The 21362-nt window shown below is 40.3% G+C and overlaps 1 protein-coding gene across 1 annotated transcript in view; it reads right to left on the bottom strand.

Annotated features, from left to right (window-relative positions):
- Positions 1–21362, bottom strand: part of CSMD3 (CUB and Sushi multiple domains 3) — a 781433-nt gene that overhangs the window by 88272 nt on the left and 671799 nt on the right. Inside the window, exons 45-49 of the mRNA XM_038745631.1 lie at positions 17703–17783; positions 16102–16215; positions 12380–12568; positions 11141–11287; positions 5629–5817 (exon numbers count right to left, since the gene is read on the bottom strand). Coding sequence (XP_038601559.1) covers positions 5629–5817; positions 11141–11287; positions 12380–12568; positions 16102–16215; positions 17703–17783 — 720 coding nt within the window. The remainder of the gene's footprint in view (positions 1–5628; positions 5818–11140; positions 11288–12379; positions 12569–16101; positions 16216–17702; positions 17784–21362) is intronic.

The following is a 21362-nucleotide window of genomic DNA, read 5'->3' as shown; positions in this document are numbered from 1 at the left end:
CCCTAGACTCCCTCCTACTTAGACTCAGTGGAAAGAGCCCGGGCTTTGGAGTCAGAGGTCATGGGTTTGAATCCCGGCTCCACCACATGTCTGCTGTGTGAACTTGGGCAAGTCACTTAACTTCTTTGAGCCTCAGTTACCTCATCTGTAAAATGGGGATTAAGAATGTGAGCCCCACATTGGACAACTTGATCCCACTGTATTTCCCCCCTCCCAGCGCTTAGAACAGTGCTTTGCACATAGTAAGCACTTAACAAATGCCATCATTATTATTATTAGACTGTGAGCCCCATGTACAACAGGCATTTTTATGGTGAGCAAGAATGACTCCATTTTGTAATACAGAAGCCAAGTGACCATCATTTGACCCCATGAACAACATAGGAGGAGGAAGGAATTTGAGAACCGACTACATAGAAGGAAGGCCTTGAGGAGGCACTGAACTGTCTTGCAGACGGGCAGAAGAAAGACAGCCAGAGGTAAACAAGATAAACTATCCTGAAAAAAAAACCACAGCCCACAGGATGGAGGGGTAGCCATTCCCCCCCGGTTTTACCCGGCAATGGGCTTGAGAAAGCAGGCTAGCGAAGCAGTAAATCAGGACCCACTGCAACTCCCGAAACAACCTTGAGTGGATAAAAGGTGGGGGAACAGAACAACTGAAACAGGTGGGCGGTATCTTCTAAGACGGGAGCAGAACATCCAAAATAAGTCAGTTGCCATGAGCTAAGAACCAGACCCCAGGAGGCAGCAGAAGACCACCTAAGACCCTTGCCAAGATCCCTACAGCATGACTGCCAGAAACCACCTAAGAGTCAAGCCAGGACGATGTACTGCGTGCAGCCAGATTACTTGAACATTCCGATAATAATAATAATGATGGTATTTGTTAAGCACTTACTATGTGACAAGCACTGTTCTAAGCACTGGGGTAGATATAAGGTGAGCAGGTTGTCCCAAACGGGGCTCAAAGTCTTAATCTTAATAAGAAGCAGCATGGCTTAGTGGAAATAAGTAAGCATAGTAAGCATAATAAGTATGCATAGTAAGCATAATAAGCAGCATGGCCTGGAAATAGCCCAGGCTTGGGAGTCAGAGGTCATGAGTTCTTATCCCTGTTCTGCTACTTGTCAGCTGTGTGACTTTGGACAAGTCACTTAACTTCTCTGTGCCTCAGTTACCTAATCTGTAAAATGGGGATTAAGACTGTGAGCCCCATGTGGGACAACCTGAATACCTTGTATCTATCCCAGTGCTTAGAACAGTGCTTGGCACATAATAAGGAGGCCTTCTCAGACTGAGCTCCCCCTCTTTTTCCTCTCCTCCTCTTCCTCCCCTCCCCATCTCCCCCCTGCCCTTCCCTCTTCCCCTCCTCATAGCACTTGTATATATTTGTACATATTTATTACTCTGTTTTATTGATTATATATGTATAATTCTATTTATTCTGTTACCATTGACATCTATCCACTTGTTTTTTTTTTGTTTTTTTTTTTTGTCTGTCTCCCCCTTCTAGACTGTGAGCCTGTTGTTGGGTAGGGACCGTCTCTGTTGTTGATTTGTACTTCCCAAGTGCTTAGTACAGTGCTCTGCACACAGTAAGCACTCAATAAATATGATTGAATGAATGAATGAATAACTGCTTAACAAATATTATTATTATTAATCTCCATTTTACAGATGAGGTAACTGAGGCTCAGAGAAGTTAAGTGGCTTGCCCAAGGTCACACAGCAGACAAGTGGCAGAGCGGCATTAGAACCCACAGCCTCTGACTCCCAATCTGCTGTTTCGATGTGGGACCATCTGCATGAACTAGTTGGACTGGTGGGGGGGCGGAGGGAGAGAGAGAGAGAGAGAGAGAGAGAGACAGAGACAGAGACAAAGAGAGAGAGACAGTGTGTGCGTATGTATATACATTTCCCCCTTCAACTAGACTAAGAATTGAATAAAGCTTTTCACCATATACAATGGTGGTTTGGTTTCACTGTGGTTTGACTTGTCATTGAGCACCTGACAACGTGAGACAGGGATGGACGTATAGGATAGATGCTTTATGGGACCAGGGATGGATTTATAGAATAAGTGCCTGATGGTGTATAGAGAAGGGCTCATGACACACTTTGTCTGACCTATTACCTTGCATGTAACCCAGTGCTTATTATAGTGCTTGGCACATTGCAAGTAAATTAATAGACCCTAAAATTTTCATTTTTATTGTTATTATTTTGTTGTTGTTGTTGTTTTTGCCCAAGGTGTGTGCAGACACTTAGCACTCAACAAACACTATTGTTTTTTAACTACAAATAGTCAACTCCTAAGCTAGTTCTTGGTGACAAGAGATGATAAAAGCCACAGAACTCTAGGGGGAAAGCGGTGATGATGAAGGGATGGAGCTGGGGTTACATACCTCAGAACAGGAAGGGTTAGCTTTACAAAAGCTTCTCTTCTAATCTGTGAGCTCCTTCTGGGCAGGAATCAGGTCTACTTATTTGATTGTACTGCACTTTCTCAATCGTTTAATACAGTGCTCTGCACACAGTAAGTGCTTGGTAAATATTGATTGAAATAAAAGTTGTTGTGGACCTACCCATCTGCTGAGTTGCTAAATTAGCAAAATGGGCTTCTCTGATGGGTAACTATTTATGCTACATATGCAAGGAGTTAATCTGTAAAGGAGAGCTTCAAAAATACTAAAACTAGAATGTTGTTCCTACTATTTCAGGCGTAATTATTTGATTAAACAAATGCATTCTTTTCTTCTGAAACTGGATTGTTTCTAATGGGCTGCCAGCAGGCATGTTTTTTCTTATGGTTCCTGAGAAAACAAACAACACTGCCATACACTCCGGAATGTTTTGACTACATGAACTCTAGCAAACAGTGGAAGAGTTAAGGCAGTGATAATAAAAACACACACACACTTCACTACGTTTACTCTAACAGCTGGTGAATTGCATTTGAAAGTGTCTGAACTGCCCTAACTACACAGATATTTCCTCCTGGCAGCTTCCTCTAGGAAGCCCTCAAAAGTAGGAAAGGAACCTGAGAGACAAGGAGCCTAGGGAAACATGTCCTCAAATTGCTTCACTTTCCTAAATGCTAAAATAAATTGTTTCATGCGGGAATTCAAACACGAAACTTTCTTTTGAAAGAGCTAGTGTGACATTAAACACCCGAAACAGAAACAGGGGATCCAAATGGAAAAGCTGTTTCCGATAGGAGCATTTGGAAAACACCTGCAATGGAACCCAAGGCTTTTATCTTTTATGACAGTCACATCATAGAAATCACAGAAATCAGAAGGGCATACACATAACTTGGTGAGATCTCTCCCAGTCCCCTACTTCCACTCCTCTATTTAAATGCCTATTACAGAAATCAATTCTCCTGGTAAGTAAAGGCATGTAATTTTGTGGGAGAGAAGCAGCAGGGCCTAATGGAAAGACCACAGGCCTGAGAGTAAACAGACCAGAATTATATTTCTGGCTCTAGCACTTACCTGCTGCGGACAGGTCACAACTTCCCTGAGCCTCAGATGGGGATTTAATATGTGTTCTCCTTCCTGTTTAGTCTGTGATATAGACTTTTAGACTTATAGACTTTTAGACTTATAGACTTTTAGACTTTTAGACTGTGAGCCCACTGTTGGGTAGGGACTGTCTCTATATGTTGCCAATTTGTACTTCCCAAGCACTTAGTACAGTGCTCTGCACATAGTAAGCGCTCAATAAATACGATTGATGATGATGATGTGAGCCCCATATCAGACCTGTATCTACCCCAGTGCTTAGAACATAGTAAGTGCTTAACAAAACAACTATTATTTTTATTTTTTTTGTATAGCATTACACTGTACAAAGTGTTGGGGTAGATAATAAGCTTATCGGGTTGAACACAGTCCTTGTCCCATATGCGGCTCACAGTCTTAATTCCCATTTTACAGATAACTGAGGTATGGAGAAGTTAAAAGACATGTCCGTGGCCACACAGCAGACAAGTGGTGGAACTGGGATAAGAACCCAGTTCCTTCTGACTACAAGGTTGATACTGTATTCATTAGGCCACGCTGCTTCTCATTATTAGAGACAGCCGTGGCTCAGTGGAAAGAGTATGGACTTGGGAGTCAGAGGTTGTGGGTTCTAATCCCAGCTCTGCCTTTTGTCTGCTGTATGACCCTGGGTAAGTCACTTAACTTCTCTGTGCCTCGGTTACCTCATCTGTAAAACGGGGATTGAGATTGTGAGCCCCACATGGGACACCCTGATTACCCTGAATCATCCCTAGTACTTAGAACAGTGCTTGGCACATAGTAAGTGCTTAACAAATACCATCATTATTATTGGCATAGTGAAATGTAGGAAATTAATACAATAACTTTGGTATTTGTTTAGTGCTTACTCTGTGCCAAGCACTTTTCTCAGCACCGGAGAAGACTACTTTTATTGTGGACAGGGTATGTGTCTGTTTATTGTTACATGGTACTCTCCCAAGCACTTAGTACAGTGCTCTGCACTCACTAAACTCTTAAAAAAAATACAACTGACGGACTGACTTACTGACATAAGATAGGTTGCATATAGTCCCTGACCGCATAGAGTCCAGGAAGGGAGAACAGAAAGAAAATTTTGCAGACGAAGACACTGAAATACAGAGAAGTGAAATGACTTGTACCCAAGGTCACACAGTAGACAAGTGACAGATCTGGGATTAGAGTCTCGGACCTCTGACTCTCAGACAGTGGTCTTTCCACTGGGTCATGGCGCTTCTCAAAAGCAAATAGTTAGTGCATTCCACTTAACTGCAGACATTCACACAACTCTAAATTTAATGGTCTTTTATACTATGGAAGATTGTATAAATTAGGAATCTCTGGAAGGCAGGGACTAAGACTTTTGTTCCTCATGTATTCCCCTTGGTTTGCCTTATGCTGTCGAGTCTCCCTGCTCCATAACAACGTCATGGATACATCTCTCCCAGAACACCCCACCTCCATCTGCCAGCATTTTCGTAGTGTATCCATAGAGTTTTCTTGGTAAAAATACAGAAGTGCTTTACCATTGTCTCCCTCCCGCAGTCAACTTGAGTCTCCGCCTTCGACTCTCCCCCATGTTGCTGCTGCCCAAATTCAGTGCTCTGCACACAGTAGGTAAATACCAAAAAAATTGATTGATAATTCTTAAGTGTTACCTGGCAACTTGCCTTGGAATTCCATCATCTTCAAGCAGAGGTGAATTTAGGAGATGAGAGAGTGTGGCTTTTAAGTGCCTATTAGCATTTTACTTTCACTAGTCATCAACTTTAAACAACTTTTTAAACAACTTCAGTACTGAACGTTTGCAAAGTCAGCATCTCCTGATCTTAGTCCTTAATCTAGGTTCAGAGGTTTGCCTGGATCTGAATGTTGAGATGGTCACCTTATCCCAGACTTATTGGACAAAGCCCAAAGGAGAGACTTTCTATGTGTCCACAGGTGAAAGGACTGCTGGTCATCCATTAGTCTTTTCAACCAAAACACATAAACGTAGAAGCCATCTTAGAAACATTTAATCAGGAAAACTAAGGTCCCATCTTGAGAATCAGCCAATTTGCAAAATGAGGTTATGACAGTTTGATAAAACATCCTTTACCTTGGCAGGCAGGAACGGGTGCATCCCATGCATGGTATCCGTATGCGGACTTTCTGCACACAGCACTGCTTTTTCCAATAAGCCGGAACCCCCGGTCACAGGCCCAGCGAACCACACTATTAAGCTGTCCACCAGTCTGACTGATGATATATCCATGGGGAGGGGATTCTGGAGTGCTACAATAAAGAGCTGATCAAAAGAAGACAGTCATCAATTAAATTATTTTTCCAAATAATAATAATAATAATGATGATGGCATATATTAAGTGCTTACTATGTGCAAAGCACTGTTCTAAGTGATGGGGAATTTACAATAATAATAATAATGGCATTTATTAAGTGCTTACTATGTGCAAAGCACTGTTCTAAGCACTGGGGAATTTACAAGGTGATCAGGTTGTCCTACGTGGGACTCACAGTCTTAATCCCCATTTTACAGAGGAGGTAACTGAAGCCCAGAAAAGTGAAGTGACTTGCCCAAAGTCACACAGCTGACAAGTGGCAGAGCCGGGATTTGAACCGATGACCTCTGACTTCAAAGCCCGGGCTCTTTCCCCTGAGCCACACTGCTTCCCTACTTCCCAAGCGCTTAGTACAGTGCTCTGCACACAGTGAGCGCTCAATACATATGACGGAATGAATGAATGAGGCACTGTTCTAAGCGCTGGGGGGTTACAAGGTGATCAGGTTGCCCCCCGCGGGGCTCACAGTCTTCATCCCCATTTTACAGATGGAACTGAGGCCCAGAGAAGTGAAGTGACTTGCCCAAGGTCGAACAGCTGACAAGTGGTGGAGCCGGGATTTGAACCCCTGACCTCTGACTCCAAAGCCTGGGCTCTTGCCACTGAACCACACTGCTTCTCTATACTGTACTATACTGTACTGTAATATACTATATACTTTCCTATTCACAAGCGCTTAGTACAGTGCTATTCACACTGTAAACGCTCAATAAATTAATATGATTGAATGAATGAATGAATGATATAGTCCCCAAATCTAGATCTTCAGCCCTAGAGAGTGCAGCGCATGCGCAATCAATTAATCAATTATATTTATTGAGCATGTACTGTGTGTAGAGTACTGTACTATAGAGACTATGTCTCTATTACCCATACCAAATGACTTCCTGCTTATGATTACCAGTATATGAACTATAGAGGATCATAAATGGATGTGGTATCAGGCAAAAACTCCTCACCCTCAGCTTCAAGGCTCTCCATCACTTCGCCCCCTCCTACCTCACGTCCCTTCTCCTCTTCTACAGCCCATTCATTCATTCATTCAATCGTATTTATTGAGCGCTTACTGTGTGCAGAGCACTGTACTAAGCGCTTGGGAAGTACAAGTTGGCAACATATAGAGACGGTCCCTACCCAACAGTGGGCTCACAGTCTAGAAGGGGGAGACAGAGAACAAAACAAAACATATTAACAAAATAAAATAAATAGAATAAGGCCGCACCCTCTGCCGCTAATTTCCTCACCGTGCCTTGTTCTCGGCCTGTCCTGCTGTTGACCCCTGGCCCACGTCATCCCCCGGGCCTGGAATGCCCTCCCTCTGCCCATCCGCCAAGTTAGCTCTCTTCCTCCCTTCAAAGCCCTACTGAGAGCTCACCTCCTCCAGGAGGCCTTCCCAGACTGAGCCCCCTCCTTCTCCTCCCCCTCATCCCCCTCCTCATCCCCCCGCCTTACCTCCTTCCCCTCCCCACAGCACCTGTATATATGTTTGTACGTATTTATTACTCTATTTATTTATTTTATTTGTACATATTTATTCTATTTATTTTATTTTGTTAATATGTTTTGTTTTGTTCTCTGTCTCCCCCTTCTAGACTGTGAGCCCACTGTTGGGTAGGGACTGTCTCTATGTGTTGCCAACTTGTACTTCCCAAGTGCTTAGTACAGTGCTCTGCACACAGTAAGCCTCAATAAATACGACTGAATGAATGAAATGAATGAATAAATTAAGAATGCTCCTCTACTTGCCTATGTGACCTTCTGGAAGTCACTTGACTTGGTGTCTCAGTTTCCTCATCCGTATAAATGAGGATTAAATGGTTGTTCTCTTTTTCCCTTTAGACTGGGAGCCCCATGGGATGGTGTATGATTACCTGAATCTACCCAAGAAAATTGTAGTGTGGCCTTCATACAGTACACATCTAACAAATACTCTTACTTTTTAGTCAGAAGAGAGCTACCTATAAGAAAGAAAGAACCTGGAAAGAACCCTGTCATCTCAGAGTAACCATTGATATTGGTACATACACTCACTTGAGATGATTTAGCAGAGTTATACAAATTGTCTTTGTCCTCCAGGATGTTTATAATGAAGTCAATGATCCAGATCTGTCTAGGGAATGGGGTACTTTCTGAGGTATGTTTTCCACTGGAAAAATCTTGTATATAAAACCAGATGGAGCAAAATCTAATCTTCAGGTCTGTGCAAACAGGTGTGATTTATTTGGATCCATATACCAACAATCATTCCACAGATTATTTTGTTTCTCAAATCATTTTGGTTTGAATGGGATTCTTTTTTCAAGAAAAAAAAATCACATTGGTGTTTCAATTGAGAAAAAGTGGTAAAACCTGGGAAATATTTTCCATAGACTACCATTTATAGGCATCTGAGACAGAGTCTAGAGGCACATTTGAGTTTAAAAAAATGAATCTGGATTTGAGGTTCATTATGAAAACATTATTGAACAGAGATCCACATTAGTGGATGACAAAAAAAAATACCGACGCAAAGGGGTACTTTTCTGGGAGTATTTATGTAGCTTGAATGCCATGATTCCTTTATGCTTTTGCTAATAGGTTTAAGTGGTTAAATATCAATCCTATATATCAATTTTTCCACTCAGGTAGAAATTCTGGGAACATGATGTGAGGATTGAAGGAAAAATTGATTTACTGAACTGTTTTCTCTCTCCTTGTAGGCCTGACTAGCGCTTCCTTATTTGAATCTTTTATGCACTTCTATAAAGCCAATTGATGAAAAGCCATGATTCTTAGAAAACCAGTAGTTTTGACTAATCAGTACGTCCCACTCTTTGACATTGCAGAATAACAAAAGATAAAATGCACATGATGATTTGCAGTTCTATTGCTGTTTGCTAAAATATGCCTGAAGAAGGTATTACTGCTGTGAAATTCTACTGTGGATGCCTGGATGCATTATTTCAGCATTCACTGCAGCTTGTATTAATTTCCTGTAGACATCAAAGAAAGCAATATATCCATTTCCTGATTAACCCTTCTCTTTCCAAACAACCCACCTCATGGATATCTTTTACTTTTACTTATTTGTTCAATAACTCTTTTCGTGTTTATCATTTGAATCTATGTTCTTCCTCATTTATATTTTTGTATGTATGGAAGCTCACCTCCCACATTTAATCATGATTTTATCTGTTTTAAAGACCTTGTATTCTGCATACAGAACTATAAACAGTACTAGACAGTAAAAGAGAGTGCAGTGTAATAACACTGTATTGATTGAGCAATAAATGCTGTTAAGGATGATGATACATATTCAATCTATCATCAAATCCTTTCAGTTGTATCTTCACAACATTGTTAAAATCCTCTTTCCTCTGAATAGAAACTGCTACCCCATTGATCCAAGCACTTATCCTATACCACCTTGATTACTGCATCAGCCTCCTTGCTGACCTCCCCGCCTCCTATCTCTCCCCACTCCAGTCCATAAATCACTCTGCTGCCCAGATCATTTTTCTAATTATAAGGTTCAGTCCATGTTTCCCCACAAGTTTCCAGTGGTTGTCCATCCACCATGCCAAACAGAAGCTCCTTACCATTGGTTTTAGAGTAATCAAATCACTTTGCCAACTTCTACCTTACCTTGCTGATTTCCTTCTACAACAAAGCATGCTCACTTCACTCCTCTAATGCCAATCTACTCACTGTATCTCCATCTCGTCTATCTCACTCTTATTTTACCTCTAGCCCGGAACTCCCTCCCACTTCATATCCAATAAACCACAACTCTCCCCACCTTTAAAGTCTTATAAAATCACATTTCCTGCAAATGGCCTCCATCACCTTTGCATTTTGTGGTTTTGTACCATTTACTGACCTCACCCTCACAAGCTCATGCTGAGTCCTTCAATACTTCATGCATAGCAGTAATTTATTTTAATGTCTGCCTCCCCCTCTAGACTGTAAGTTCTTTGAGATGAGGAAAATATCTACCAAATATATTTTAATTTTAATTAAATTTTAATTAAATTTTATTTTCAATATTGTTACACTGTACTCTCCCAAGCACTTAGTCACTAAATACTACTGATTGATTGATTGACTGATGATGATGATGATGTAAACTCTGTGCCCCAGTGGTACATGACTGTCAGGGATGAGAGAATGAAATTGCAAAAGCCACTAACATGATAGTCAATTTCTCATGTCCATTTCTTAGAAATGAAGTCTCAGGACCGAGGCTCATCCATTGTTTCTGAAGGGAGACTCCATCATCAATATGCCATGCCAGAGAAGCAGTGTGGTTTAGTGGCAAGAGCATGGCCTTGGGAGTCAGAGGGCGTGGGCTCTAATCCCGCCTCTGCCACTTGCATGCTGTGTGATCCTGGGCAAGCCACTTAACTTCTCTGTACCTCAGTTACCTCATCTGTAAAATGGGGATTAAGACTGTGAGCCCCACGTGGGACAACCTGTTTACCTTGTATCTACCCGAGCACTTACAGCAGTGCTTGGCATGTAGTAAGCGCTTAACAAATGCCATAGTTCATATGTGAATGTGCTACCACTGAACTAATCAATTAAGCTCACTGGAGACATTTAATAAATGACATGCAAGGATTCACCATGTGCTTGAGATAAAATTAGCACCCGGGCAGAGCACTGCCCATCTGCCAGATTGCAATGGTTAGCCTGTCATAGAGAATACCTCAGTGGTCTCTGGATCAAGATGAACTTTCTGCACTTCCACCGAGGGAGTAGGGAGTAGCAGCACTGCATTACCGATGCTATTTGATGATGAGCTGCTGCTGCTCATATACTTCCAGCAGCACTTGCATATATACTCTTTACCCTTTCCCTGTATCAAATTTATTGATCACACCAGTCCCAGAAGCCTTGCTCTTGGAAGGTCCATCCATTGACCTGGCACCTATGGGACTTGGCCCAACCTGCCAGGTAGTGGCCTGGAGTCTGGCTCTGCCGTCTGTCACCAGATACACCTTGAAACAGCACTTGAAACAGTACAAGCACGGGCATTTCATGCATACGAACCATAATGAATACATGTGGGAACTGGCTATTATTTTGGAATGTCACTCACCTGAAACTATCTGCTATTTCAGATTAGAAAAGTTATTATGGAGATGCCAGTTAAAGAGTTACTGTCACCTCTCCTTTCTAAAATGGGTTCTATCTGTACCCATCTTGAACAAACTCTCAAGTTCATCAGTTTATACAGGCACATAACTTCCACTGACATTTTAAGTGGTCAGAAAAAACTGACTACTTACCTATATATCTTATTCTGAAGCCTTTCTTATTATTTCCGTGATCTGCTGACCATTGTAGGAATACTTCGTGACCACTGCTGGATATATTCAGTGCAGAAGAATAATCTCCACTTAGGGAAATAAGCACTGGACTTTGGATATTTGGCCCTGCAGGTAGAAAATGTAGAATTAGAGATACAAAATTCCTAATCTGAGCAAGTAGCTGTTTTCACCAACCTGTCCTCTCCCTCCTTGTATGGCTGACAAGAGCTTCCTTATTTGACTCTTCTATGTACTTCTATAAAGCCACTTGATGATAAGCCATGACCCTTGGAAAACCAATGGTTTTGACTAATCAGTACCTCCTATTCCTTGACAGTGTGGAATAACAAAACAGGAAATGCATATGATGATTTGCAGTTCCATTGCTATTCGCTAAAATATGTCATAAGAAAGTAATACTACCAAGAAATTCTAATATGGATGCATGGATACTACTACTGGGCTTGACGGATAAGTCTGAATCCTGAGACAACAGGACCAAGAGCCTATGCAGATAAGTTGATTTTAGTAAAAGTGGTTTGTGCAGTCTATGTACTGTGCAAGTCTATGTAAGTCATGGCACTTCTGGGTTGCAGAGTGCAATGAGGGAATTCATATTGGTCTCAGAACATATTTGGGAAAGTGATCAAAGTGATGAAGTAAAACCATCTGTCTTGCAGCCAAGACTGGATCAATACAAGTCATGTGCCCAGTGAACCCAGTTGAGAGTTATGACCCAAAGTGACTTGACTTTACCTGCATTTGGATATTTAACCAAGAAGAACCAGCATCAAATTAGCTGTATATCCCCTCCTACCCAATTGAGCATACTAAAGGGCAGAGAATAAATCTGTGGTTATGGAAACTTTACAACATTTTGCCCCCCTGCACTGGTGAATGTTAATGTGATGCTGGAAACAGACTTCTTGTAAATGGACCTGTTGGTACAAGGACAAGCGCTTAGTACAGTGCTCTGCACATAGTAAGTGCTCAATAAATACAATTGATTGATTGATTGAATGTAAGGCACTGCAAACCAGAATTGTGTCAAAGTGTCACGTTCCTTGGTATACAACCCTTTCCTCAGCCTTCTAAATTCTTCGAGATTCTCTACATGTGCAAATCGATGTGCAAGCTTGTAGTTCTGTTAGTAATTGGATAGCTAGGAGCTAAAATACAATATACTCGTTTCCATAAATACTTATGACTAGTACTTACCATCATACACCTGAAGAACATCAAACTCCTTTTCTGTCTGGAAGAATTCAACAAACATGCTAATGTTATATCCCTTTTCCACAGAAATGCTCCAGGCACACATTTGAAGGTTTGGATAGCTGTCAGGGTAGCCAGGGCTAAGTATGACACCAGTTGAATCCAACCGTAATTCATTAGCAGGGCAAAGTACTGTGAAATAAAATAAATTACTTTAACAACAAAAAATATTTTTATACCAAACTATGAATTGTAAACCAAAATACTTGTACCTTTGTTTTTCATGTTAAATGAATGTGGACAGAGGACATACACATAGTTAAATGTCAGGAGAGCTATTAATGAGCCGGTGTTTTCAAAATCTATCATGCAAAGTAGAGTATGGCTCAAAAATTACTGACTAATGATTTTCTATGCTCACAGATTGTGAAAGATCTATTATTCTTCCAGGCTATAAATATAGAACAGTGGCTTGTTGCTTAAGAGGGTCAAACATAAGAATTATCATCTTTCATTCAGCTCAAATAGAAACCAAAGTGAAATGGGTTGACCAATGTCAAGTGATAAAGAAAATCAATGGACCTGCAAACATTTGGTCAGTTATTTTGTATGTATCTGGATTATAGATTACTATGCTTTGTGTGGTTTAAAAAAGAAAATACATATCCCCATCTAACCACTAAAAAGGTGAATGTTTAGGAGCATCCAGAGTGCTGGGTTAATGTGAAAGCAGGCAGCTGTTGATATCTTAAAAAGTCGGGTCTTTGTCACCAGCATGTCAGACAGCCACACCTGTGTTCTCCACTGGGTAATGGGGCCGGGAGAGGTAAAATGAAGGAATGGCCAACTTGTTGGCCATAGCAGTTTGGGAGAGAGATCTATGTGTACTGACAGGCTATAGACAGTGGTTTTGTTGTTAGAGATTTTGACCCTGTCTTTCACTCTCCTCCTGTCCTTCCTGTTACATTCCTTTTATCTTTTACACTGCCCATAAATACTGTTTTTAGAGGGTGAAATGAACAAAATGATTCAGCCAGTCTTTGTTGTCTATTTTGCATGGATCCCTTTTCCCATTCACCATGAATGCCAACAAATTAACAATACATTTGGAAATTATTCATTTGGAGGGCAATTTAGGAGTAAAACAAAGGGATCTTCTAGACTGTGAGCCCGCTGTTGGGTAGGGACTGTCTCTATGTGTTGCCGACTTGTACTTCCCAAGCGCTTAGTACAGTGCTCTGCACACAGTAAGCGCTCAATAAATACGATTGATTGATCTGTTATACTGTTCTTAAGCTTGTCTGAATAATTCGAGACTGTTTGGTTTATCCCTATTATTGCTGGTTTACCACTGGGCACCTTTGATGCATTTTGGGATCATCAGCTAATTCAAGATCATCATCAAATTCAAGACCATCTTACTGTCACTTACAGATTTGTGTGGTTGAAGCTCTGAGCAGATTGTAAGGAAGGCTTTAGATCTGAGGAGATTATTTGCAGGTGTCTCCAAAGTTTTGTAAACAATCTGCAGCTGTTACCCATTTTAAATTGTTAGTTGCTTAAAAGCTCATTTATTCATATTACTCAAAGAGTGGCTTGACACTGGAAAGTTCTAAACTATTTTGGGGGGAACTGGAAAATACCACTGCCCAGGGCTGCTAAACTGGATAATGAGTGCGTGGGCTAAATAATCAATCCATTTGTAATTTGAATTTGAGCTTTCGGCACCCCTATGGGAAAAACACAGGACTCAAATTTTCAATTCAAAAATATCCTTGGTTAATTCAGAACACCTGATGAATGTTACTGTCTGTCCCAACTTGCTCTTTCATATACTTCAAAACTATGTTAAGAAATAATTTTGGAAGTTGGGAGGAATTATAATGCAAATTAAATAGCGAAAGAGTCTTCAAGACAAAGCTGCGGAACTTTAGCTATTTGAAATGTTCAAGTATAACTGATTCTATTTCTGGATAGTTCCTGGAATACACTAACAAGAGTATGGTATGAAGTGCAGGTTATAGTAGTTATTGGTTAGGTTCTTATTAGGAACCTGTAACTTGTTTGGGTCTTTTATAAGTTTAGGGAGAATATGGAAAATTAGGGATGTCTGGAAGCAGAGCTGCAAAAATTGATGAATCATTGGAGCTACAAGAATGATAAAAGGAATTTTTTTTTAATCTATATGAGGGATGGGAAAAATGTGGTTCACCAAGTTAGTTAACTTGGCTTGAGCCAGGCTGTTATGACCCCCTCACCCCCCCTCCAAAGTAGACAATATGTGGGTTATTGATGGCATGAATAGCAATTGATGGCAGCAGGAAAAAATGACTGCACCTTTGTGGTTGCAATTCTTCCCTACCCATCACTTTTACTTTGGGGGTGGTATGACTTTGGTATAACTCTCTGAATACATTTAAAAATATAGCAAATAATCTTTGCCAAAGTAATTTGCTGACCCAGGTCCAAGACTTAAGGCAATGATCACAACTTCCAAAGATTGATGCCAAGCTACTAGTTCTCAGGGAGGTACAGTAATCAGTCCTTCTGGGCTGGGAGAGCAGTCTGGGCCTCGTCCCCCTCTCCATCCCCCCCATCTTACCTCCTTCCCTTCCCCACAGCACCTGTATATATGTTTGTACATATTTATTACTCTGTTTATTTATTTATTTTACTTGTACATATCTATTCTATTTATTTTATTTTGTTAGTATGTTTTGGTTTTGTTCTCTGTCTCCCCCTTTTTAGACTGTGAGCCCACTGTTGGGTAGGGACTGTCTCTATATGTTGCCAACTTGTACTTCCCAAGCACTTAGTACAGTGCTCTGCACACAGTTAGCGCTCAATAAATACGATTGACTGATTGATTGAGGAGCAGCATTAAGTTGGAAGAGGCACTTAGCCTGGGCCTAATTAGTCAAACTAGGAAGTCAGCTCTGCTCTAGTTATGCGAAACGCTGGGCAGATGAGATGAGCTAAGAAAGCCCTGGCTAGGACCAGATCTTACTACTTTTATCATTTTCTTGAATTTGATTGCATAGCTTACTGTAGCGTTTTTCCTGTTAAAACACTTAATGAGCATTAATCTACAATAACAACAGCAATAATGCTATCCAAGTTCTTGAAAAGTGATAATACGCCTACTGTAGTTTTTCTGACTTTCATTTCAAATCCCATTTAGGACCTAAGTAGCTGAAAACATTCCTGGACCCTGAGTCTTAGAATTGCAAAATAATTCCTGATTATTGCAATTCAGGGACAATGATGACTCCTGTCAGGCTCTCAGGACTGAAAGTATAGAAATCAATGACCATGCACTCTTACAGAAACAACCCCACCAGAAATGTTTCCACTGTGCTGTTAAAATGCAATGAACAAGTAGGTGAGCAGGAGTGCAGCATTCTTTCATTCATTCATTCATTCATTCATTGCCATATTTATTGAGTGCTTACTTTGTGTAGAGCACTACATTAAGCACTTGGGAAAGTACAATATAACAACAGACACATTCCCTGCCCATAGTGAGCTTACAGTAGAAACGGAAGAAAATGGACATTAATATAAATAAATTACAGATATGAACATGAATGTTGTGGGGCTAGGAGTGGGGAAGAACAAAGGGAGCAAGTTAGACGACACAGAGGGGAGTGGGAGAAGACAAAATGGGGGTTTAGTCAGGGAAGGCCTCTAGAAAGAGATGTTCCTTCAATAATGATGATTATTACCTTGGCAGGCAGGAGGGGCTCCATCCATTTGAAGACGTTCGCCTAATCTGCACGTTAGAATCTCATTGCCAACCAGCGTGAAGCCTGGTAGGCACTGGTACCTTATTATGTCACCTATTAGATTGAAAGATAAACATATATTAAGTCATGAGGCAGTGTCAAGAATGAGCAAGATATTCAATAGAAATGTGTATATTCATTTTTCCAAGGATAACTGATTGGGTGTTTGTCATGTTTTCCCATGCTAGGGGGGTTTTCAGTGGATATTTTAGTACTAATGATAAGAAATGTTAGCAGGCAAAAAATTTCATGTTTCCATGTTTTCCAAATCATTTTTCAGATAATGAAATATTCTTCATGTGGTTCCCAATCAATCTGGAAAAACACAAATCAATAGTAATCCAATCATTCTTACCAATTCTGGTAAGTCTTAGTTTATGCCCTATGGAGGAAAAAAAAAATCTCCATGCCAACCCTGCTATATTATTTCAGGCTGAAAGAAGGATATCCCAGATGGTACTTGGATCTGTTGGTGAGAAGCAAAGCTAAATGCTATGGGCAATGAATGTAGCCAACACAAGACCCCTCTCGGGGTCTCATTAAGTGGAGAAAATAACCCCAGATAAAATGACAGATCATTCTGTTGTCTACATTACTTCTTCTTCTCCAAATGCTGTCGAGTCATTTCTGACCCACAGCAACTTCGTGGCCACACCCTCTTCAGAATATCCCATCTTCTATTACAAAGTCATTCTGATATGTGAATCCACAGAGTTTTCTTGGTAAAGATATGGAAGTGGTCTAGCATTGCCTTCTTCAACACAGTAAAACCTTGAGTCTCTGCTGTTGTCTTTGACCAACATTTTGATCATTGGATAGCCACCTTTGACTCATTCTCATGCCGCTGCTGCTGCCCAGCACAGATTAATTGACTTTGTCTGACACTTTGGCTTAGACCTTTCCATTATGGGTAGTCCTACATGGCTTAGCTCTATGTTTAATCAGTGTTTGCAAACTCCCCTGCCATGATAAGGCGTCAATTCATAGGATGGCTACCTTACTTGGATCACATTAATTTCCTAGGTGGCCCAATCTAGGCAATGTATAATTATCTCATTTGCCTGATCCCTTCTTCAGCTTTTCCCTTCCTCTCCCTTCCATCGTCCAGGACTTCTTTCAATTGTGCTGCTTTCCACAGGCCTAAGCTAACCATAAATCCTGGTTTAGCTTGTACATAGCTGAATCACTGCTGGCAATTTTAGTAAAATATACTGGAATTGGGACAAATTATTAAATTGGAAAGTCTCCATGCACCAATCCCTACTCCTCTTGCTCACTTAAAAGATCAGACTTGTGCTGGAGCATGTGAAAGCAGAATAAGTCCCAGAGCAGAATGCTAGAAGTTTTTACTTTCTTGTTTGCCCATCTTTCTCCTTCTATGTCACTCACCAAGTTGGCTGATACCCCATTGTTCTGCTTTAAAATTACAATATGATGATCAGGCTTCTTTGTCTAGGGTGATTAGTAAAAAAACAAATTTACTAAGAATAGAAATGAACCAATCACAAAACCTGTCTTTACAACTATCATGAGGCTTTTACCTATTTCTAATTCGTCATCCTCAGTCAAAATTTCAGCATTTGGTATGGATGGAGGAGGCTGGCACACTCGTAGTTGGTAGGCTATAAAGCAACATAGAAGGAGAAATGTTATTATTCAATCTGCACATGTACTTTTATGATTTTCTTAACCATCAGGTTGTGAACAACAATAACAAGAGGGTTAGCTGAGCTTATCTACAAGAACAAAATATGACATTTTATCCTTTTCCTATTACTATCAATTTATGGGAGGTCATGCTAATGCTTTCCTTAGATTGAAATAATAATAATAGAAAAAAAAACAATTGCATGACGGATTTTTCTGCATCCATGCTTTCATGTTAAATTCTCCTACTTCCTTAAAAAAGGGGGTATGCACATAAACCACTCAGTTCAATTTGGTAATCCATAGTTGGTTGTGAAATGGGAAAATATCCTGATTACAGAATTATGTCTGTTGCCCCTCAACTTTACTTATTTTTGCCAAATACTCTTGTGTGCAATGCAGTTAATTAAATCAAGATGCCATGTAGCAAAAGAGTCTCAAATGCAATTTACAAAAAACAGTTAGCTAAAAGGGGTTACAACAAACTATGATAGGTTGCTTTGTTGACCTCCTCAGAATTTGAGGTATCTTCAGGGTTTTATGAGTCTGAGTCAGATTACCAGGGTCCCAGAGAACCTGTTCTCGCCCTAGTGGTCCAAATGGATCTACTCTTGGAAAGTTAATTCCTGTGTCAGGCATCTCCTCAGGATCCCAATGACTAAGTTCCAAATGGGCTGGGAGGATCATGGGATTTGGATTGAATTCGATGAATTGTTACAAAAGTAATAATGAATTGCCCAATCAATCAACCAATCAATCAATGGTATTTACTGAGCACTGTACCAAGTACTTGGGAAAGAGTACAATACAACAGAATTAGTGAATATGCTCCCTGCCCAAAACAAGCTTACAGTCTAGAGGCATAATAATAATAATAATAATAATAATAATAATAATAATTGTTAAGCACTTACTATGTGCCAAACACTGTTCTAAGTGCTGGGGAAGAACGAGTTAATCAGGTTAGACAAAGTCCCTGTCCCACATGGCGCTCATGCTCTTATTCCCATTTCACAGGTGAGGAAACAGGCACAGAGAAGTTAAGTGACTTGGCCACGGCCACATCTGAAATGGATTTGAACCCAGGACCCTTCTGACTCCAAGGCCCGGGCTCTATCTATTCAGCCAGGCTGCTTTCCAACATTCCTGATGGGAAAATAATAGCTTGTTCCTGTGAACAGGATCTAAATGGAAGCCTGACAAGATATTTTTTTCTGATAATTTTAAATGAACAAATTAGGCAAATCCATTTGGAAGAAAATTTGTTGTACATCCATACTCCAATGAGCTAAGTATGTGCAGAAGCATGTGGAACATCGCATATATTTATGGACCTAAACTATACTCACTATACATTTATCCCTAGCTATTCTTTGTTTTGGAAAAAGAAACCAATGATGGTGAATTCACTTATGATTGCAAAAGCAGGCCAGTGTATAAAGACATACAAACACCACGACCAGATGGTTATATTTAATTGCAAAGTCTGGTAGTGTTTTTGCCACTTAGTCTCAAGGTGGTTATTGAAGCTATTCTTAAGAAAAACAAAATTTTTTCTTTTTTGCATTGTTCCATGATCTAGCTGCAGTAATTAACTCTTAGTTTTAGAAGTTCAACTCATCATAAGGTAGCTGTTTGTGTATCTTCTAGACTGCAAGCTCCTTAATAATAATAATAATAATAATGGCATTTGTTAAATGCTTACTATGTGCCGAGCACTGTTCTAAGTGCTGGGGAGATACAAGATAATCAGGTTGTCCCACATGGGGCTCACAGTCTTAATCCCCATTTTCCAGATGAGGGAACTGAGGCACAGAGAAGTGAAGTGACTTGCCCGTAGTCACACAGCTAAGTGGTGGAGCTGGGATTAGAACCCATGACCTCTGAGTCCCAAGCCCATGCTCTTTCCTCTGAGGCACGTTGCTTCTCCTTGAAAGCGGGGATTATGTCTACCAGCACTATTGTATTGTTCTCTCCCAGGCACTTAGTACAATGCTCTGCATACAGTAAGTGCTCAATAAATACCATTGTACACCACCCAGCCCAGATCTACTGAAATGGACATAGCTTCAGTACCAGGAAGCTGACCTCACTCCAGGACTTTGTTGTTTTGGATCCTGTCTTGGCATTTGAAAGTGAATAGACTCCATAAATGATGCTGATGGAACTATTCATTCTCCATGTGAAACGTGAACCTATCATAGACGATATAACTACTCTCTGAGCATCAAAAGGATACACTGGCCTTATCAGTGCTTGAAGGTAGGTTTTCTTCCACGCTTCACCTGTGGGGAAGAGTTTGGCAGGATATGGGAGGTAGAACTGGGCAATTAGTGGGGTTCCTTGAAGCCCCTGGAAAACCTGATGGACTGGGATCCTCAGATATATGGGTCCAGGTTTGTTTTGTTATTCAGTGTTGTTATGCTGGTGAAGTTTCTCAAGAAGCTGCAATGTCTTCTGTGGTAGGATCAGGTCTTATATTCATGGGGAAAGTTGGACAGCACTGTAGCTTTTAATTTGGTATATAGTCTAATCTGATGCTGCCCAACTCTCTCAGTATTCAAAAACCACACTGACCAGCTCTATTCCATTTTCTACTTTCCCTACCTGTGCCATGTTGGATAGTACTGCCTAGTTAGCAGACTCCAGTAACAACATTAAGTTGTGGGCCATTGATGAAAATATTTCATGGTGTGTAGCACTTCCCAAATTGCATAACTGAATTTTCTTCAGATCTGTTGGCAGTTCATAGCACTACCAAATCTGTTAATCTACTGGTTTCTTTGTGGCATCATCATTCAGCAGCTCTGGATGACTTTCTCAAAGATTGCAACAAGGTTGGCTCTTAGAGACCAGCATAATGGATAGGACAGCAATCAAAGAATTTTAATACTATAAAATTGAATTACATTCCCATTAATGTCACCAATCATTTTTAAGAGTAAAAAATATTTCTGAGATTTTCAGAGATCCTTTATTTAATACACAATACTTCTATGTGGTCTCTAAGAAATAATGATCCTCAAAGGTTTTGACCAATAGCCTTTTTTTTTAAAAAAAGATTATTTATAGGGATGATCACTATTCTAACAATTGTAGACGAATAGCATGCTAGTACTGTTCAGAAAACAAAGATAACATACTCCTTGTTCTAAGGGAATGCAGGTAAGTACACATAAACAGATAAATTATGTCAACATGGAAAGAAATCTGGTTTATGTCTTTTCTTTTTCATTTCACTGCACACCTCAATCTCATTTTGTGTAGCATTTCATAGACATGTTTTTGTTATTAAGCTATTTCATAAGGCTGGTCAGATGTGCCTAGTAAAGAAAAGTCCAGTTAGGGTATAAAATGATCCTGTTTTCTATTTTTAAAACAAGAGTTAAGCATGTTTAGAGAGATTATCTCTCATGACAGACATTCCAACTCCAGAAACTACCCAGAAAGTCTACCACTCTGGGAAATAATAACAAATTATCTAAAGTCAATAAACACAATTATAATAGAGAAAGAAACAACAAAGTAAATGTTAAAGACAGCAGAATGAAAAT

The sequence above is a fragment of the Tachyglossus aculeatus genome, chromosome 4 (genome assembly GCF_015852505.1).
Source record: "Tachyglossus aculeatus isolate mTacAcu1 chromosome 4, mTacAcu1.pri, whole genome shotgun sequence".
Lineage (NCBI taxonomy): Eukaryota > Metazoa > Chordata > Mammalia > Monotremata > Tachyglossidae > Tachyglossus > Tachyglossus aculeatus.
Note: the sequence above shows the minus strand (reverse complement) of the source record. Positions and strands in the feature narration are given on the sequence as shown.